Genomic DNA, 21,080 nt, shown 5'->3' on the forward strand with positions numbered 1-21,080 from the left:
TCAAGAATATAGTGTTCCAAAGTACAAACATAACTTTCTGCTTGGGCTGATAGTTGAGGATAGTATAGACAGCCCAAATTATCACCTAGCCAAGAAATTAGATTCAACACTTATTCTCAGTATTCAACTGTATTCTGTATATAGGAAGGTCATTCACCTTCCTATATAAAGAATACACAACACTTCATAAACAAAATAAAAAACATAACACTTGGCAAAGATGATTCATTAGTCAGTTTGACGTTTCTGCCCTATTCACAAATGTCGCGATCAGTGACAATTCTTCTCTAACAGAACAAATTTCCACCCAACATTATGGCTCCCTTTGCCCAAGTAGTACGTTCCAGTTATTTGTAGGTAAATAATTTTTATGCGCAAAAAAGAAGGTATGGCAATGGGTACAATCCTCCCCTCCCCCCCAACTTGTGGAGTGTGTGTAAAATTCTAACTTTGACTTGTCCAATCCTCAATTTCCCATGGTGCACCCCTGTTAGATATCTACCTGGATACTGAACGAGCGAGGATAGGCTGGCAATTTGGGATTTAGCCGACCAAATTGTATTCTAATTGGCTTAAACCAAATTATCAAATGATGGTACAACATGACAAAATTTCATGCCGGCTAGGGCATCGCCAGGTTAAACAAGGCCCCCGTTGATTTTGCCAGGGAACCAGGGCAAACAGCGAAAAGTCAGCTACTGGAACAAATCCTAAAACCCACCCCAAACTCAACATCACCGGAGTTTAAGATCGCTATACTATCAACATAAGAAGCCTGAAAGGCATAGAAATGGAGCTAGCTGAGGAATTGGATAAGTACCAGATTGATATAATAGGGTTGACTGAAACAAAAAAAGGCAAAACTGGTGAGATCTTTTGAGCAAAAAATACAAAATGTTATATTAAGGCAATGACAATCAAGGAAAAGAAGGAGTAGCGATAATATTCAATACTAAATATGATGCTAATCTTGAATAACAGTGATGTCAGTAAATCTGAGAATGGGGAACTGGACAATGAGACTTATTTATGCCTATGCTCCCACAGAAGGTTCTACTAAGGTAGAATGGGGGAATTTTTTGAGGCTTTAGAGAGAGCAACTGACACAATGAAAATGGAAAAGGTGGTCCTTGTTGGGAATCTAAATAGAGTAGGAAATGATTGTCAGATATACAAAATATTTTGGGAAAATTTGGAGAATAGAGAAAAGCTAATAATAATCGCAAATACCTGTTGGATTTCTGCTCAGGACAAGGACTGGTTATTACCAACATAAAAAAGTGCACAAATTGACATGGAGAGAAGAGGCAAGGAAATTTTCCTCGTTTCTGCCAGGAAAGTGCATTAAAAATCATAAGTGTGTTCATCTCAAGCTGAGCACTTTATTTTCTGGTGAGTTACATACAATATGTAATGCTTGCTTTTTTGTGTAAAAAATTATTTTTATAGTAACGGCCACAAACTATAAGTCTCATTCACTATGTTATTGTTGATAGCGATGTTTCATCCCTGGTGAAGGACACCAGAGTATACAGAGGATTTGAATTTGGAAGTGATCACCATTTAGTCTTGAGCAGGATAAAATTAAATTTCATATTGAAAAGAATAACATGTAAGAAAGTTTTAAAGCGAATAAAAGTTGAGCAGCTCTCAGATGTGAACTGTAGACTAAAATACACAAAGATTATTGAAGAAAAAATGAAAGAATTTGAGAACAGGAACCAAACCTTAGACATTCAGGGCAAACCCTGAAGAAAACACTGATTGATTCAGCCAGAGGCATGTAGTGAGGTGGTCTGCAAGGATAGAAAAATCACAACTCCATGGTGGACACAGGAAGTAAAAGAAGAAAGCATATCAAAAGTTCTTCGCAAATAAGTCAGTTTGTGCTTTTAAGAGAATACAGAGACAAATGTAAGAAAGCTAAACACTGTATAAAACTAGCTAAACAAAAGTCAAAGGAAGACTTTGGTAAGAACATAGAAAATAAATATCAGCAAGGTGGCAAGATATTCTGGAGGATGTTGAAAAAGCTCAGAAATGGAGGGAGTGCTGTAAAAGATATTAGAGATGATAAAGCAACATGAAAACATAACAAAAAGATATCCTTGAAGTACAGAGTAATTAATTCAAAAAATGGCTAAATGAAATGAGCAGTGATGACAGCACAGTGGTAAAAAAACACTGACCCCGCGTGCAGTCAGGAATACATATCCATACTTGAAATAGCCATCAAAAGCCTGAAATGTGGAAAGACAGCTGGAGTAGATGATATTCGACCAGAAATGCTCACGTATGGAGGTATAATATGGAGGTATAGGGACGAATTCCTGATGATTTGAGGGGAGCTCTAATAGTACCCATTCATAAAAAGGGAAATAAAACTGAATGTGAGAATTACAGAGGTATTTCCCTACTGAGTGTTCCTGATAAGATTTATGGTGAGAAACAGTTGAGAAGGATTGTGGAACAGAAGCTTGGTGAAGAACAAGCTTCAGGCCAAATAGAGGCATGTTAGGATCAGATTTTCACTTTAAGACAGATAGTTGAGAAATTATGGGAATATAACAAAAATAAGTACTTGAGTTTTGTAGATCTAGAAAAGGCATATGACAAGGTGCCAAGAGAGAAGCTATTCAATGTGCTACGGTTATATGGTGTCAATGGGGCATTATATTAAGCAATACTGGGTCTTTGTTTGAGTTGTAAGGCAGCAGTTAAAATTGAAGGAAGTACAGGACGATGGTTTAATGCTAAATCTGGTGTCAGACAAGAATGTACATTTTCCCCTCTGTTCATTATCTATATGGATCACATTATGAAGGAAAGGGGTATTAAATCTGATATCAAAATAGGAGATGTTAATCTCAGCTCTTTGCTTTATGCAATGTTATTTCTAAATAAATCCGGTACATCTGCAAAAGATTCCATGACAAAATTGAATAACTGTTGTAATAGATATGGTATGAAGGTCAGCAATAATAAGACAATGAAAATAGGCAGAAACATTGAAAATATCAACTGTATTGTGAATGGAGAACCTATAGAACAAGTAAAACATTTCAGCTACTTAGGTACAATTTTTAGTGAAGATGGTAAATTAAATATGGAAATGGACAACAGAATCACAACTGAATAAATTATATATAATAAGAGAGAAATTAGACAAAACACCAAATTAGCTGTATACAAGAAAGTGTTCAAACTAATATTAACTTATGGATCTGAGAGCTGGGTCAGTAATAAAATACTTGACCAAAGACTAGAGACCACAGACCTGAGAGTGCTGAGAAAGATTAGGGGAATGAACAGATGGCATCAATGACAATATCATATTAAAAAGTGAGGATATTAGGAAAGAACGACATTGTCGGCATCCAGGAATGTGTTAGAAGAGCTAATCTCAGGTGGTATGGTCAGGAGAGGAAAGATTAGCAAAACAAGTGTTGCAGGAAAAAGACCCAAAGGAAGACCAAGATATAGGTGGATTAATACAGTAAAAAGTGCCTTAGAAGACAAAAATATAAGATCTGATAATGTTGGAGTCTTGACAGGTAACAGACTGATTTGGAGGAAAATTGTAGATAGGAAGTTAGTAATGATGTAAATTATTCATATAGTACTACCATATCCTGTACACCCCTTGAGGGTATATATGAGGAATTTGATGATGAACTTTTGAACATCTCTACCTTTTATAATTTTATCAAGTTTAACATAGCTCCCTTCCCCATGATTACCATTCTTAGTATTCTCTTCCTTATAATAATAATAAGCTAATGCCTTTTTATTCTCTTATAGGGTAAAAGAGAGTTCAGATAGGATATGTATTTGGTGTTTCACAATGTATGTAAATAAGACCATGTATTTGGTGTTTCACAATGCCACATACATGAAACTTTCTTTTTTATATATTTTATTAACAGAGCATGTGTACATGTGTGTGTGTGTGTGTAAATTCAACACATATGATAAAATTATATATTAGAAAAAATTAATGACCCTTCTAATCACCATTCATAACCTCGTAATATTGGGTCTTCTGGCATTAAATACATGCAAAGGCAGAAGTTGGCAAATTTAGTTCTGGAGTCAGAACAAGTTTCTCATCAATTCTTAAGTTCACTAAGGGAAACAGCAGCAACAAATTTCCTTGCACATAATCACAATAAACAGGTACCAATTAGTAGTTTACTTCATAAAATTACAGTACAGAAAAAAGAATATAAATATTTTGAAATGTTCCTACATTTTTACTTGCAACTGTCAGCTCTATAACCACAGAAAATATTCTTTCCAATCTTTATTGGCTATTTAAAAATCACAACGGTGCAGATACATTTAACTTGTCAATAAGAACTGGAATAATAAGGAAAAACAACAAGAGTATGCATTCCTTATGTTTTTCTTGTAAAGGGAATTATCTACAACATTTCTTGTTCTTTTTTCTTTTTCTCTCCATTCCATTTTTTTACGACTCTCTCTCTCTCTGTATTCCTCATTCTCTCTCCTATCCATCAGATGTACATTTCACACAGTGGAGCATATACAGTCTCTATTCTGTGATTTGCAACTGCATGAATAACGTCATAACAGCCAAGTATCATAGGGAGCAGTTTTTTGATAATGGCAGACTGGATACATTTGTTGACAATGTGATGTGAAGTTTCTTTTCCACTTGATAATTTCATGCACTCAGTATAAAAAAAAACTTTACAGGTACTTTTAAATTCCAATAATGTAAGGTATATACATCCTGCTGTTGCTACTAAATTGGAAAACTAATTGCACCAGTGAATTAAACCACAAAGTATGATTAGGTTTAAAGGCCTTGCTAGTTAACTACTAACAGTAAAAAATAAATGCTGCTTTCATCATATTCATCTTACAGTAGAATATTGTTAAACAAATATTTTATCTACATGATATTTTTATACATCTCTTATTTCACTCTTAGTTTATTAATGATAATCTTTTGTAACACAAAAATTCATGCAAAGATATTTAAATATCTTTACAAGTCTTTAAACTTGTGTTTTTTATTCTCCGCACATTAAACAATTTAATTAATTTAATAACTTTTCCTTTAAAATTTTAAATAATTTTAGCTTTTTAGTAATCTTAGTTTACGGCAATCAGAAAAAAGACGTGTACTACCAATCACTAATCTGCGAGTAGACAGACTAAGAGTTGAACAATCTGGAAGCCAAGCTTTAAACAGAAGCATAATACTTTTTCAGGCCACCTCAAGCCTTCTAATAAGTAATCTCACATCAGGCAATGAAAATCGCCTGTCACAGACTTTCATCGACAGCTGTGTCACAATGAGAAACAAATACTGTAGGTTGGAGAAGAGAAATACTACCCACTGGCAACCAGGCTGATAATCTACAAAATATCACTACTTCTTTTAAATGCAAATAAATGACAATGCGATTTCATGCAATTTCAGCAACAATATCTTGATGAGGATGCACATTTGAAAAGATAGTGTGGTGTTATTTGCTCTTCAGTTGGAAAGGCAGGCCTATTGTCAAATGGCCTCTCAGATATAAGGAACCTGTAAAATGGCTTTACATTGTATGCGAATTGAGTTACCACTCATTCAGCCTTGTTGCCTCTGTGGTAATTACAACTATTACCAGTACCTAATGACATTATGTTAAGCGATAACTGAGAGTAGTCTGTAAGGCACTTTATTTTGCCAATATAGTTGAGAAATTACAGATTAAGCATTATTTCTCAACTATATTAGCAAAATAAAGTGCCTTACAGACTACTCTTAGTTATCACTTAACATGTCATTAGATACTGCAGAGGCAACAAGGCTGAATGAGTGGTAACTCAATTCACATACAATGTAAAGCCATTTTACAAGTTCCTTATATCCGAGAGGCCATTTGACAATAGGCCTGCCTTTCTAACTGAAGAGCAAATAACACCACACCATCTTTTCAAATGCGCATCCTCACTAATCAATTTAATGAAAGAATCTGACCAATAATCCATTTTATCTAAAACTGAATTATGTACTTATTTCAAAAATTTCATGAAATAGATGAACCTACCTGTTGAGTTTCTGGCATATTTACAATATACCAGAAATAGGTGGACCAATTTATTAAGTTTTCATCTCTACTAGTTTCATATACATTATACTACACTTTTTCAGAAGAATGAAAGAAAATAAACTGATATTGCAGTAACTTGCATAATGTTATCAGTAATATGGAATTTTTGAAACAGACTAATAATGTAACATGCATGTGATATGCATATTAAAATTATGCAATGGGATACAAAGATATGCATATTATGATTCATGTCATCATAATAATGCAAATTACATGAGCAAAACATTATCAGTATATTTCAAATATTTTATACTAATGATACTGTTGCCACTTGCTTGATGCATGTGGTAAATTGACCAAACTATCATTATGTTCCTCATGTCAAAGTCATCATACCAATACGGCTGAACTTACCTTTTTCTCTAAACAAGTCTTTCACATCTGTCCATTTGCTTTCATATGGAATGTTGGCAACATATACTCTACGTGTTGGAGGAGCCCGAGTGCGTCGTCCATCACCACCACTACCACCACCTCCTGATCGACCAGTTCTATTTCCCCTTTGCTGACGTTCTCTGTCCTTCTCACGATTAGAATCTCTACCACCACTTACATCTCTTTCCCTATCCATGGGAGACCTAGACCTTGACCTGTCAATAATAAAACAGAATTAAAGATTAAATATATTTTAGATGTGTTATATTTTTGTTGAGTAATTAGGTACAGGTAACCCTTGTATAATTATTATTATTATTATTATTAAACAAGACCTCATGGAGTCAAAGACTCATCTAGGAGGTCCTTTTATCTTACACACACATCTCATCATACCGTGTCTTAAACACATTCAAACTACTTGCAGACACCACGCTCTCAGGCAAGGCATTCCAATCACTCACAACTCTGCACGAAAAAAACCTGCCTCTCACTCCCTTACTCACACCCTCCTTATACAGTTTCCAGGGATGACCTCTGGTTCTCCCCTGATCTCCCACTATTCTCTGTAGAACTTCTCCACCATTGATCCTATAACAACCCCTTACCAACTTGTAGGTCTCTATCATATCTCCCCTCTTCCTTCTCTCCACGAGACTCTGCAAATTACATCTTTTCAATCTTTCCTCATACTCAACATTCCAGAGGTCAGAAACTACCTTAGTCAGTGGCCTTTGGACCCTTTCCAACATCTCTTCATCCTTCTGAAAACCCGGTGACCAAATCTGGGCACAATAGTCCAAGTGTGGCCTAATCAAAGCCTTATACATTGGAACAAGTATCTCCCTACTTCTACATGTCAGTGTCCTCCGCATCATTCCCAGAAGTCTTTGTGTTGTCTTCACAATTTTGGCGATGTGTCCCCTAAATTTTAGATCCTTATCCACTATCACCCCCAGATCTCTTATTTCCTCTACTTCCAACAATATATTCTCACCAAGCATAAATTCTGCATCCCATCTTTGTTTTCCAAATTTTAAAACTTTACATTTTGCAACATTGAACTCACATCCCCATTTGCTTGCCCAATCACTCAATTTATTCAAGTCTTCTTGCAAGGCCACAACATCTTCACTACTCTTTATGGTTCGTCCCAACTTTGCATCATCTGCAAACAACTGAATATCTCCATCCAAATCTTCACCAATATCATTAATATATAAGTTAAATACTAATGGCCCTAAAACAGACCCCTGAGGCACTCCACTAGTGACTTTCCTTTTCCTGGATATTGCACCCCCATACACAACTTGTTGATACCTATCAGATAGCCAGTCTCCAATCCAATGCACTAATCTAATATCCAACCCCATCTGCTCTAGTTTGACTGTCAACTTATCATGAGGTACTCTATCAAAAGCCTTTGCGAAATCCAAGTATATTACTGTGTATCCTTCTCCTCTGTCCAAGGAAGCAGTCACTTTATTGTAATAAGTAAGTAGATTACTAAAACATGACCTCCCTTTAGCAAATCCATGCTGTCCATCAAAGATTATACCATTGTTGTCAACCCAACTCTGGATCCTAGTTCTCACAAGCTTCTCCAACAACTTAACCACAACACCTGACACACAGATAGGCCTATAGTTTGATGCTTGAGTTCGATCACCTCCTTTATGAAGTGGCACAATCTTGCCCTCCTTCCACTCTTTAGGAACTTGACCAAGTGCAAGACTCGTATTAAAAAAATATGTCAAGGCAGGTGTCAACTCTCTGGCACACTCCTTCAGAATACGTGGTGATATATTATCAAGTCCCACAGCCTTATTTACATCTAGTTTACTCAACTCCCCAAACACCTCTTGCTCACTTACAGTCAGTCTCTCCTCCCCATCATCAACTGCTCTTAATCTCTCCATGAAGTCACATTCACAAGATTGAAAGATCTTTATGAATTGCTCATTAAGTATCTCCACAACACATTCTGCAACAGCTGTCTTTATACCATTTCCTCCAATCAATGTCATCCTTCCATAATCATTCTTTCTTTTGCTGGCTACATATCGAAAGAACTCCCTAGGATTCTTTTTGGCTTCATTAGCTAACTGCTGTTCATACCTCTCTTTAGCTACTCTCACCAACCAAGTCACCCTCCTTGCCTGGTCTTTGTAGACCTCATGAAATTGGTTACTTCCACTTCTCTTATGCTGTCTCCAAAATGCCTTTTTTTTCTGTATTGCATGCTTAATCTCTTTATTCATCCATCTCACACCTACCTTATTTAACCTTCTCACCCGTGGTATACATTTAGACATTGCATCTACTAAATAGTTTTTGAAAATCCCCCAAGCTGCATTGATCTCTTTTCCAGCTAACTCCTCATTCCATGCTACATCTGCAAGCTGTCTCCTGAGCTCTTCATAATCACCCCCCTTGTAGTTCCACATATACCCTTTTTTCACAGGGATCCTTGCACTGCTGGCAACCACCCAGGTAATCACCTCATGGTCACTTTCACCAATTGGTGGATGATTTGACACCTCATTTATAATTACATCCTCCGATGAGATGACCAAATCCATAATGCGGATGTTAGTTTCCATAGAAATGCTGCGTTATATGAATTGCGTAATGCGAGACTTAGATCACATAGAAAAAAGTAGGGTTATGTTCCGAAATTGTTTTTTTTTTTTAATTATATAAACAATTACATATCCAACAAAAATATTTTTTCATTTCATTCAGGTAACTCATATTTTTTTGGGAGCAATGGCGAAGTTGTGGCCACGTGAAAGCACGTTGAGAGCTTCAGGCTTCAGTGTGACTGAAGAAAGGTTGATTACGGTGTTGGTAGCAAGTTTTGGATTGACGGTAGAATTCTTTTTTAATTTATCGAATTTCTTCATCTGTCGGCCTCGTATCTTTTCAAACTCTTTGTCTGCAGCGGTACAAGAGATGTCATGTAAAATTGACCACAGTTCTTGACGTGGCCACAACTTCGCCATTGCTCCCAAAAAAATACCAAGTGAGGAGATTATGATCCAGATTGAAAGAGGAATCCGCCACCTTCCACATCAAATCACCAACAGTGTAAGACTGGATGTAGCTTGTGTCCTTTCCATAGCAAAACCACCCAAAACCAATATATCCAACAAGGAATTTCAAGCCCTACAGGAATTGAGAAATAATAAAGAATTAGTTATCACCAAAGCAGATAAAGGAAATGCAACTGTAGTACTTAACCAAAAGGACTACAAAGGTAAGCTGAATGCTCTTCTATTAGATCGGGCTACTTACCTCCCTATCAATTCCAATCCCACCAACTCACAAATTAGAACACTTCACAGGCTCCTTAAGGAAGTCACTTCTTGGCCTGTAGAAGTTACCAACAGATTAAAACCATTTAACTCTATACCCCCCGAATTTACGGACTCCCAAATATACATAAAGAAAATGTGCCATTACGTCCCATAGTGGATGGCATTGATTCCCCCACATACAAATTAGCTAAACATTTGGCCAAAGAGCTCCCACACTATACTGGCAACACACCATCACACATAAAAAACTCAGCCCACTTCAAAGCCAGCATAGAAAACCTCACACTCCAACATACTGACATAATGGTCAGCTTCGACGTCTCTTCCTTATTCACAAATGTCCCACTCGAGGAAACTTTAGAGCTTATCCAAGCTAAATTTTCCCCCGATATCTCAGCCCTATTTCAGTTCACAATGAACTCGGGCTATTTCGTTTGGCAGGGAAAATTCTACAAACAAATAGAGGGGACAGCCATGGGCTCACCACCCTTGGCCAATTTCTTTATGGAGACCTTTGAGGAAAAAGCCTTAGCCTCTGCCCCACAAAAACCAACCATATGGCTTCGCTACGTTGATGATGTGTTCGCTATTTGGCCACATGGCTCTGAAACACTCCTCTCCTTCCTTACACACTTAAACAACCAACACGCCAGAATCAAGTTCACCCTGGAAAAAGAGGAAAACAACTGCCTCCCTTTCCTAGACACACTAGTCACCCGCCAGCCTGATGGAACTTTGGTTTTCTCAGTTTACAGAAAACCCACCCATACAGGCAGATACATCCACCAACAATCCCCCCCCCCTCACAACAATATGGAGTGGTAAAAACACTACACAACAGGGCTAAACTAATCTGTTCTAACGACATAGCCCTTAACACTGAACTAAATCACTTTCTCAGCCAATGGCTACCCCCCCAAAAAATATTAAAACCTACAAACCACAGCCCCCCTCTTCCCCCCTCCACAAAAAAGATTACTCTAAATCCATCACCATTCCCTACATCCGAGGCACCTCAAAAAAAATTACCAAAATTCTAAAAAAACATGACCTCACCTCCTGTTACAGGCCTTACAGAAAATTGGCATCCCTTATCCGCTCTACCAAAGACCAACCACTTCCCCTAGACCTACCTGGTGTATACCAGGTCCCTTGCAGTTGTAAACTGTCGTACTTTGGCCAAACAGGCAGGACAGCGAATATCAGAATTTCTGAACACAAGGACTACATCCGGTTTTACAAGTATAGCCATTCTGGTCTAGCAGACCATGCTCTGGATACTCGCCACAGAATACGGTGGAAGAAAGCAACAATAATACACCGGAGCAAATATAAATTCGAAAGATTATTTATGGAATCAGCCTCTGCCCTAAGAAACTCTCCAAACCTCAACAAATTTGGTTGTATGCGACTGCCCCAAATTTGGGAGGCATACATCAGCAGACCTTCAGCCCAACGGCCAAGAACGCCTACTTAGCCCTCCAGAGGGCACCATCAGGACTTCTAGGAGAACGATAGCTTCAAATCTTCATTCTTAGTTACTGTATTGTTATTGCCTTGTGTGCACCTGCCTTTTTGTAAGTTCCTTTAGAAAATGGCAATGTGACATTGCCAAAATATTGGAAATATCTATTAAAATATTATTTAAAATGTTTTAATTTCATTTAGTACCTCTAATGGGCAGGCAGTGCTCAGGCTCTCTATGTTGATTATTGACTGTGACTGCTTATAAGTTCATTTCCACAAAAGTGGCTAAAATAAATTCAGTGAATGTTCCCACTGTCAAGGTGGGAACATTCACTGAATGTTCTTCAGTTAGTAATACCACTAATCACAGGGATCATGTTTTTTGGAATTGTTGCCACTGACTAAGAAAGTGTTGAGAACATGGTCAAGTTCAGTAATTAGGGCACTGTTCTGTCAGAACTGGTCAATTTTGTCCTGTTATATAAGGTTTTTATAATCCCATATTTTTGGGAGCAGGGGAGGTTGTAACTGTTGGTGAATGTATCTATCTGTATGTGTAAGCTTTCTATAAATGGAGAATGCCAGAGATTCATCAGGCTGACACGTAATCAAAGTGTCTGGGAATGGGAGACTTGTTTTTCCTTTCTTAAGGTAAACTGGATCTTGGATGTTGATTGTTTATATCTGTTAAGATAATGTGGAGCATATCCAGGCCATGTGGCCAAATACACCTCTATGTAACACATGCATACAGTGGGTTTGTAGGTCAGAATTTAAGGCTTTTCTTCAAAGGTCTCCATGAAGTTGGCCAAGGATGGAGAAAGGGGAGAACCCATTGCTGTCCCCCTCTGCCTGTTTGTAGAATTTTCCTTGGAAAATGAAATGGCCTGAGTTCATAGTGAACTGAAACAGGGCTGAAACATCATTAAGAAATATGGCCTGAATGAGGTCTAACTTTGAGTGAGACAGTGAATAAAGCAGACATCAAAACTGACCATTATGTCAGTGTGTGTTGGAGTGTGAGGTTTTCTAAACTGGCTTTAAAATGGGCTGAGTTTTTCTGTGTGTGAAGGTGTGTTGCTAGTTTATTGTTAGCACATTGGCTAAATCATTGGCTACTTTGTATCTGGGTGAATCAATGCCATCCACAATGAGACATAATGGTATTTTGTTTATGGATAGTGATCTGGGGGAGGAGGAAGGTCTAGAGCTATACGATTTTAGTTTGTTTATAACGTCAAGAGGTAATCTGTTTAAGGAGCCTATGGAGTGTTCTGATCTGTGTACTGGTGAGATCATAAGTCTATAGAGAAGTAGGTAGAACAATCTAGAAGTAAGGATTACCAATGTAATTGGTTTAAAACCACGGTGGCATTTCCTTTATCTGCTTTGGTAATTACTATTTTTGTTTTTAATTTCTTGCAGAGCATCAAATTCTTTTCTTGAGAAGTTGCTTTTTGGTGGTTTAACAAAAGTGAGTATGCTGGCTACATCCAATGTGATGGTGGCAATATGGTTGGGGATAGCTTGTTTTGATTTACTTTCTAAGAAATAATTTTAAGCAAAACATCTAAATCAGTCAATGAAGAATGTCATCTACATAATGAAATCATCATCATCATCATCAAATTCCTGACATGTACCCTCAAGGGGTGTACAGGATAGGATAGTACATGAAAAATTTACATCATTACTAACTTCCTATCTCCAATTTTCCTCCAAATCAGTCTGTTACTTGTCAAGACTCCAACATTATCAGATCTTATATTTCTATCGTCTAAGGGACTTTGTACCGTATCAATCCACCTCTTTCTTGGTCGTCCTCTGGGTTTTCCTGCCAACCTGGCAGAAAACACTTGTTTTGCTAATCTTTCCTCGCCCATTCTGTTTAAGTGACCATACCACCTGAGATTAGCTCTGTTAATGCATTCCTGGATGCTGACAATGTCAAGTTCTTTCCTAATATCCTCACTTTTTAATATGATATTGCCATTGATGCCATCTGTTCATGCCCCTAATCTTTCTCAGCACTCTCAGGTCTGTGGTCTAGTCTTTGGTCAAGTGTTTTACTTCTGACCCAGCTCTCAGATACATAAGTTAAAACTAGTTTGAACACTGTCTTTTATACAGCTAATTTAGTGTTCCGACTAATTTCTCTTATTCCATATGAATTTATTCAACTGACTGCCTACCATACCAGCTGTTGATTCTGTTGCCCATTTCCATATTTAATTTAACATCTTCAGTAAAAATCGTGCCTAAGTAGATGAAATGTTTTTCAAGTTCTCCATTCACAATGCACTTGATATTTTCAATGTTTCTGCCTTTTCATTGTCTTTGTCTTTTTAATGCTGACCTCCATACCATATCTATTACAACAGTTATTCAATTTAGTCAGGGATTCTTGCAAACTTCTAGCGGATTTATTTAGAAATATAAAATTGTCAGCATAAAGCAAAGAGCTGAAATTAACATCTCCAATTCTGATATCATGTTTAATACCACTTTCCTTCGTAATGTGATCCATATAGATAATGAATAACAGAGGGGATAATGTACATCCTTGGCTCACACCAGATTTAATATTAAACCATTTTCCTGTACTTCCTTCAATTCCAACTGCTGACTTACAACTCAAATAAAGACCCAGTATTGCTTGATATAATGCCCCATTGACACCATACAACCGTAGCGTATTGAATAGCTTCTCTCTTGGCACCTTGTCATATGCCTTTTCCAAATCGACAAAACTTAAATACAGACCTTTATTATATTCCCATGCTTACTTGACTATTGGTCGTAAAGTGAAGATCTGATCCTGACAGCCTCTATTTGGCCTGAATCCAGCTTGTTCTTCACCACGCTTTTCTTCCACAATTCTTCTCAACCGTTTCTCAAGTATACTTGCATAGATCTTGCCAGGAACACTAAGTAAGGAAATACCTCTGTAATTCTCACATTCAGTTTTATTTCCCTATTTATATATGGGTACTATTAGAGCTCTACTCCAATCATCGGGAATTCGTCCCTCTGTTCAGGCTTTCTGAACTATGCAGTGCAGCCACTGTAACACTTTTATACCACCATACTTCAGCATTTCTGGTCGAATATCATCTACTCCTGCTGCCTTTCCACATTTCAAGCCTCTGATGGCCTTTTCTACTTCAAGTATGGATATGTGTTCCTGACTGCATGAATGGTCAGCGTTTTTTTTACCTAGCAGTGATGATACCTGTGCTATCATCACTGCTTGTTTCTTTTAGCAGTTTTTCAAAGTAATTACTCCATACTTCAAGGATATATTTTTCTCCTGTTTTCATGTCACCTTTATCATCTCTAACTCCTTTTACAGCACTCTTTCCTCCATTTCTAAGCTTCTCCAACAACCTCCAGAATATCTTACCAACTTCTTGATATTTATTTTCTGTTTTTGCCAAAGTCATCCCATGACTTTTGTTTAGCTAGTTTTACGCAGTGTTTAGCTTTCCTACATTTGTCTATGTATTCTCAAGAGCAAAAGCCGACTTATTTGCCAGGAACTTTTGATAAGCTTTCTTCTTTTCCTTCACTGCCTCATTAACTTCCTGTGTCCACCATGAAGGTCTAATTTTTTACCTTGCCACATGCCTCTCTGGCTGAATCAATCAGGGTTTTCTTCAAGGCTTGCCACTGAATCTCCGAGGTTTGATTCCTGTTCTCAAACTCTTTCATTTTTTCTTCAATAATCTTTGTGTATTTCTCTACAGTTCCCATCTGAGAGCTGCTCAACTTTTATTCACTTTAAAACTTTCTTACATGTTATTCTTTTCAATATGAAATTCAATTTCATCCTGCTCAAGACTAAATAGTGATCACTTCCAATTTCAAATCCTCTGTACACTCTGGTGTCCTGCACCAGGGAGAAAACATCACTATCAACAATAACATAGTCAATGAGACTTTTCTTATTCCTTGCCTCTTCTCTACATGTGAATTTGTGCACATTTTTATGTTGGAACATGGTGTTAGTAATAACCAGTCCATGTCCTGAGCAGAAATCCAACAGGTATTTGCCATTATTATTAGCTTTCCTCTTTTCTCCAAATTTTCCCAAAATATTTTTGTATGTCTCACAATCATTTCCTACTCTGCTATTTAGATCCCCAACAAGAACTTTTCCTTTTTCATTGTGTCAGTTGCTTTCTCTAAAGCATGAAAAAATTCCTCCACTTCTACCTTAGTAGAACCTTCTGTGGGACCATAGGCACAAATAAGTCTCATTGTCCAGTTCCCCATTCTCATATTTGCCCACATTACTCTACTTGAGACTGACTGCCATTCAAGAAGATTAGCCTCGTATTTTGTGTTGAATACTATGGCTACTCCTTCTTTTCCTTGATTGTCATTGCCTGAATATAACATTTTGTACTTATTGCTCAGAAAGATCTCACCAGTTTGGTCTTTTTTGTTTCAGTCACCCCTATTATGTCGATCTGGTACTTATCTAATTCTTCAGCTAGCTCCATTTCTTTGCCATTCAGGCTTCTTATGTTGATAGTACCGATCTTTAACTCTGGTGATGTTGAGTTGGGGTGTACTTTCAGATGTCATAATGGAATCATATGTATACAATATTCTGCACCTGACAGAGCAATAAGGATACGATACTTTCCATTTAATAGTTGGCTAGACCTAGTTAAGATATTACTTGTCAATATGATTTAACAAACTGAACTACAATGGGAAAGCAAAGATGCTATCAACTTAGTCAACCAAAATAAAATAATAATTACAGTTCACTCATTAGAAAAAAATTCTAATAATTCTTCAAACCGTCCTGCCCGGTTGACTGAGCAGTTAGCATATATCTGCTCTCCAGCCAAAAGGCTATGGGTTTGAATCTCACCATGGGCATGGATGTTTGTTATTGTCTAAGAAAATACTAGTGGTGGTTGTGGTAGGCAGTAGATGGCATCGGTGTAGATGATGATAGTTGCCGTTCATTGTATAGTTGGTAGATTGAGTGGCAGAGACAGTTGTAGAGTAGGTGCCCTTCCTCGATGAATCTTTGGACTCCTAGGAGGTGTCACATAATAAAAATTCAAGTTCAATTCTAATAAGTAAAGATTATTAGAATTTAATTAGAACATACTATAAGTGAAGGAGGTCCTATGAACCTGAAAACAACCAGATTAAGTTGACCTGTCACTGATGTCTCAGCATAGCTATGCTAAATAACTGCTGCTACTGCTTGACTTGACAGCCTGGTTGGCATTTGAACTCTCCAACCAACAGGCTGTAGATACAAATCTGGCCATAAGAATAGATGTTAGCAATTATCTTTAGGTGAGAAATGAAATGAATCGACCAGCGCTGATGCCATGCACTGGCAAATTAGGCACAAAGAGTGCAATCCAGCAATTTTTATGCGAGAATTCAAACTATAAAGAAATAGAATGCAGGGAGGAAAACAGGATATAGCAGGAAAATGGAATTTATACAGATGACACCAGAAACAGAATGTCACAGAAGGGACCAGGAATTTGAGTGCTGGATATGATCATAACATCAGATGTATCCATAACTGCAGCTGACATTCTGCCTTCAATTAGGGAAAGGAACCATGTCTCAGAACCGTGTTTAGCAATATTCCAGACCATGTCTTGGTCTGGAATATTGCTAAACACAGAATTCTCAGTCAAAAAAGGGTTTGTGGAACTACAAAGCTGGTGATTATGGCAAATGGGGGGGGGGGGGCTTGAAGCAGTGTCATGGCTTAAGAAACTACAAGGAAATGTTAGAAGCACATGGGAAGTGGCCAAGGATGAGTTGTATCAGAGAACATACCAGCACTCAGGATAGACCAAGTGGATGTTAAGCAGATGAGTAAAGATATAAAGCAAAAGCTGCAAAAAAAAAGTGGGACTTATAAGAAAGTACAAATCAGATGAGAGAAAACATGTGTTGAGGCTTAAGTGCTGTGAGGACATCATACTGGAGGCTTAATGGATTGTATACAGCACTCGGAAAGGATTAAAACATTTTTATTACTTCCTATATTTCATCTATCACTGAGACATCTTCAGGGATTACAAAAAACTAATGTAACATGTACACAAATACCACACAATACTAAGCTAACCCACATGGTTAGCTTAGTATTGTGTGGTATTTACTAAACTATACTACGCTATACAAAGCTAACCCACCTGGTTAGCTTAGTACTGTGTATATTTTATACCTCCATACTTGAGCATTTCTGCCGAATATCACCTACTTCTGCTGCCCTTCCTCATTGCATGCCTGGTCAGTGTTTTTTACCACTGTGCTGTCATTAGATTCATATTTTAAAATGTCGTGATTTTATCTTTGTTAGGTATTTAATATTGACTTTTTATTTAATAAAGCTTTTCTGTTTTCAAAAAAAAAAAGTCATTTTCTTTACATAAGAAGGTAAGTAAAGAAAATGACTTTTTTTTGGAGCCAGTGGGAGAGTAATTTAATAAGGTGGCACACCTTTTGGTCACTCCTATAGGTAAATGTTGAAAGTTTATTTTTCACTTGGTTAGAGTATAATAAGTTTAGTTTAATCCTTTATCCAAGTGTGAGCAAACAAAGTTTGCCCCTGAAAGTATCTTCAGGACTGGGTTAAGGTGGTACAACACCAGGGCAACTCGTTGCAAAGGTGGAGCAAGCTACCAACACTCCTATCCTAGTATCTCCTATAATGCAAAACACTTGCGGATAGTCTCATGTTATGCATTAAGGGAAGGGCCACTACCCAGACCGGTTTCGACCTTTATTGAGGTCTCTTCAGTGGGAGCCAGGCCCAAGTTGAGATATCAGGCAGAAGCATTAGCAGGTCATCTCTACCTATAGGAATTGCCAATTGGTGTGCCACCATTTTTTAATAAATTACTCTGGATTTAGAGAAAGATGCTGAAAGTTTATTTTTCACTTGGTTAGAGTATAATAAATTTAGTTTAATCCTTTATCCAAGTGTGAGCAAACAAAGTATCTTCAGGACTGGGTTAAGGTGGTACAACACCAGGGCAACTCGTTGCAAAGGTGGAGCAAGCTACCAACACTCCTATCCTGGTATCTCCTATAATGCAAAACACATCTCCTTGCGGATATGTCTCATGTTATGCATTAAGGGAAGGGCCACTATCCAGACCGGTTTCGACCTTTATTGAGGTCTCTTCAGCGGGAGCTTCCCTTAATGCATAACACGAGATATCCGCAAGGAGATACTAGGATAGGAGTGTTGGTATCTTGCTCCACCTTTGCAACGAGTTGCCCTGGTGTTGTACCACCTTAACCCAGTCCTGAAGATACTTTCAGGCGCAAACTTTGTTTGCTCACACTTGGATAAAGGATTAAACTAATTTTATTATCCCATAGGTAAAGATGAACTCTCCACTGCTTCTGCCTTGGTATCTTCACTTCTGGGCCTGGCTCCCACTGACGAGACCTCAATAAACGTCGAAACTGGTCTGGGTAGTGGCCCTCACATTAATGCATAACATTATACATATCTGCAATGAGATATGTTTTGCATTATGGGAGATACTGAGATAAGAATGATGTTAGCTTAGTCCACCTTTGCTACATGTTGCCTGGTGTTGTACTAACTTACTTCAGTCCTGAAAATATTTTCAGGCGCAAACTTTGTTTGCTCACACTTGGATAAAGAATTAAACTAAATGTATTATCCTCTTTGTTATAATCAAGGTATGACTATACTATGAACTTGCACAGTTCATGGACACAATTTCTCTGCAATCATTAACAGTTCTTCCCTTCTTTTCATCCTCCTAATTTTCCATTTTTATTCCTGACAATATGTCATCCACAGACAACCAAGTTTCACCTATACTGATCTTTTCATGTACTGATTAGCCAATAAAAAGTTTTCTTATTTCAAATTCTAAGTGGATTGTTATGTTTTTGAAATAAGAAAACTGAGTTTGTTGCATTGAATGAATCATTACGTGCAAAGGTATAGGTGAAACTTGGTTGTCTGAGGATGATGTACGAGACCATTCTACCAACAATGTTCTCTACTTTACTTTAGCTGCTATACCACACCTGTCTTCGGTTTTCCTGATCCCGACTCTCATAGTACATCCCTATTGTGCTATTCTGCTTCAGAAGTTGCTACGATTGTTAGCCACACTAACTTTTTGATTCTGTGATTCTGCAATCTACCTTTTCTAAATGCCCAACACCAACCCCAATCAAATTCACTCTACAGATTCACAAACTGACCCTTATTTGCCTCGCACAACTCAGCCATCTTGCTATTCATTATCTGTTATGAGCTGACTATTGTTATATCTGGGCAACATGCTAATGACTTTCCCAACCATACTATTATCCTTTAGCTCTTGCAACAACTTCAAATTCTTTTTTCACCAACAAAGTAATTCATGCCCATAACTGTCATTGTAATGCCTGCGCTTCTCTGCAAAGCAAGTTATTTCAATGTTCCACTAGGAAAGCATATTTTGTGTACTTGATCAGTCATCACACCTGTAATGGTTGAGTCACCATATAATACTGTGGCTCTTTTCATAATGCTAACTTTCTCATTCACACGAGCAAATCTCTTATTTAGATGCTTAATCTCATCTTCCAAATGTGTCATTTCACTTTCAGCAACTCTTGCCCAAGTTCTTCCACTCCATTCCCTTTGTTATCATGACTTACATGCAATTTTTACTTCCAGTGATACTAGTTCCCAATTCAAAACACTCTAACCTATCGTTACACTTTTTCATATACATTAATGCTTTCTTTTTTTGTTCATACATTTTTTGGTGTATACATGAAACAATTCTTGCAAAGCATCTGCAGGGAAAAATCCATTCAGAACTTGATCTTTATACTGAAGTTTTCCATATTGCATATATGCACTTCTTTACAGATGCCATTTTAAAAAATGCATAAGCAGTAGCAAGAACACATGAAAAATTTACAACTCATCTTCTATTTATCTTTTATACTCTTGCCAGTCTTCCAATGATTTTGTTTAACTCCTTTTACATATTGCTTTTCTTTTTTATTTTTCTCTGTATTCTGTAAACACCTGGGACCATCGCTGTTTAATTTGTTAGATAAATGATATAGGAAATAACTTGAAAAGAAATATTCAATTGTTTGCTGATGATACAATATTAGGTAGAGTAATAGTTAATCAAATGATATGGAGAGCTTGCAGGACAATTTAAATAGGCTGTCGGTATGGACAAAAGATAATGAATGTCAGTTTAAGTTGAAAAATGTAAAGTTATGCATTTCAGGATAAACAGATTACAAGCCATGTATCATACTGATGGCACTGTATTCCACAAAATAGAGGAAGCTAGAGATTCCTTTATTTTGTTACGGGTGGTGAGGTGATGGTAGGGAGAGTTAACATTCAGAGGATATATTAATAAGGTAGCCCATAAGATTACTTGTCAATTGAACACATTAACAAATAGAGATAAGGAAGTTGCTATTCCCATTTATAAGGCTTGATATGCCCACATCTCGATTACTGTGCTCAAGTCCATTCTCCTGGATTTCTTGAGGATGTGGATGTGGTGAGAGAAGATTCTGAGACGAGTGATCAGATGGTGAGTGATCTGTGAAATCTTCCCTATGAAGACAGGTTGAGGATATGTGGATTGCCGAAGTTGGTTGACACGAGAAAAGAGGGGATATGATAGAAATATTTAAGCAGCTTAAAGGATTTTATATGATTTATGCTAAATCCTAAATCACACTCCAACTCAACATCACTAGAGTTCAAGATCGG

At 37.3% G+C, this 21,080-nt stretch overlaps 1 protein-coding gene across 11 annotated transcripts in view; it reads right to left on the reverse strand.

The window, feature by feature from the left end:
* Positions 1 to 21,080, reverse strand: part of rump (heterogeneous nuclear ribonucleoprotein rumpelstiltskin) — a 207,678-nt gene that overhangs the window by 173,985 nt on the left and 12,613 nt on the right. For all 11 annotated transcript variants that reach the window (XR_016549269.1, XR_016549268.1, XR_016549267.1 and 8 more), the window contains exon 3: positions 6,489 to 6,724. Coding sequence is in view for 2 of the 11 variants with exons in the window: in XM_090403055.1 (XP_090259181.1) it covers positions 6,489 to 6,724 (236 nt within the window). In the remaining 9 variants the exon portion in view is untranslated. The remainder of the gene's footprint in view (positions 1 to 6,488; positions 6,725 to 21,080) is intronic.

The sequence above is a fragment of the Typopeltis vanoorti genome, chromosome 13 (genome assembly GCF_054136105.1).
Source record: "Typopeltis vanoorti isolate ZY-2024b chromosome 13, IOZ_Tvanoo_1.0, whole genome shotgun sequence".
NCBI lineage: Eukaryota > Metazoa > Arthropoda > Arachnida > Uropygi > Thelyphonidae > Typopeltis > Typopeltis vanoorti.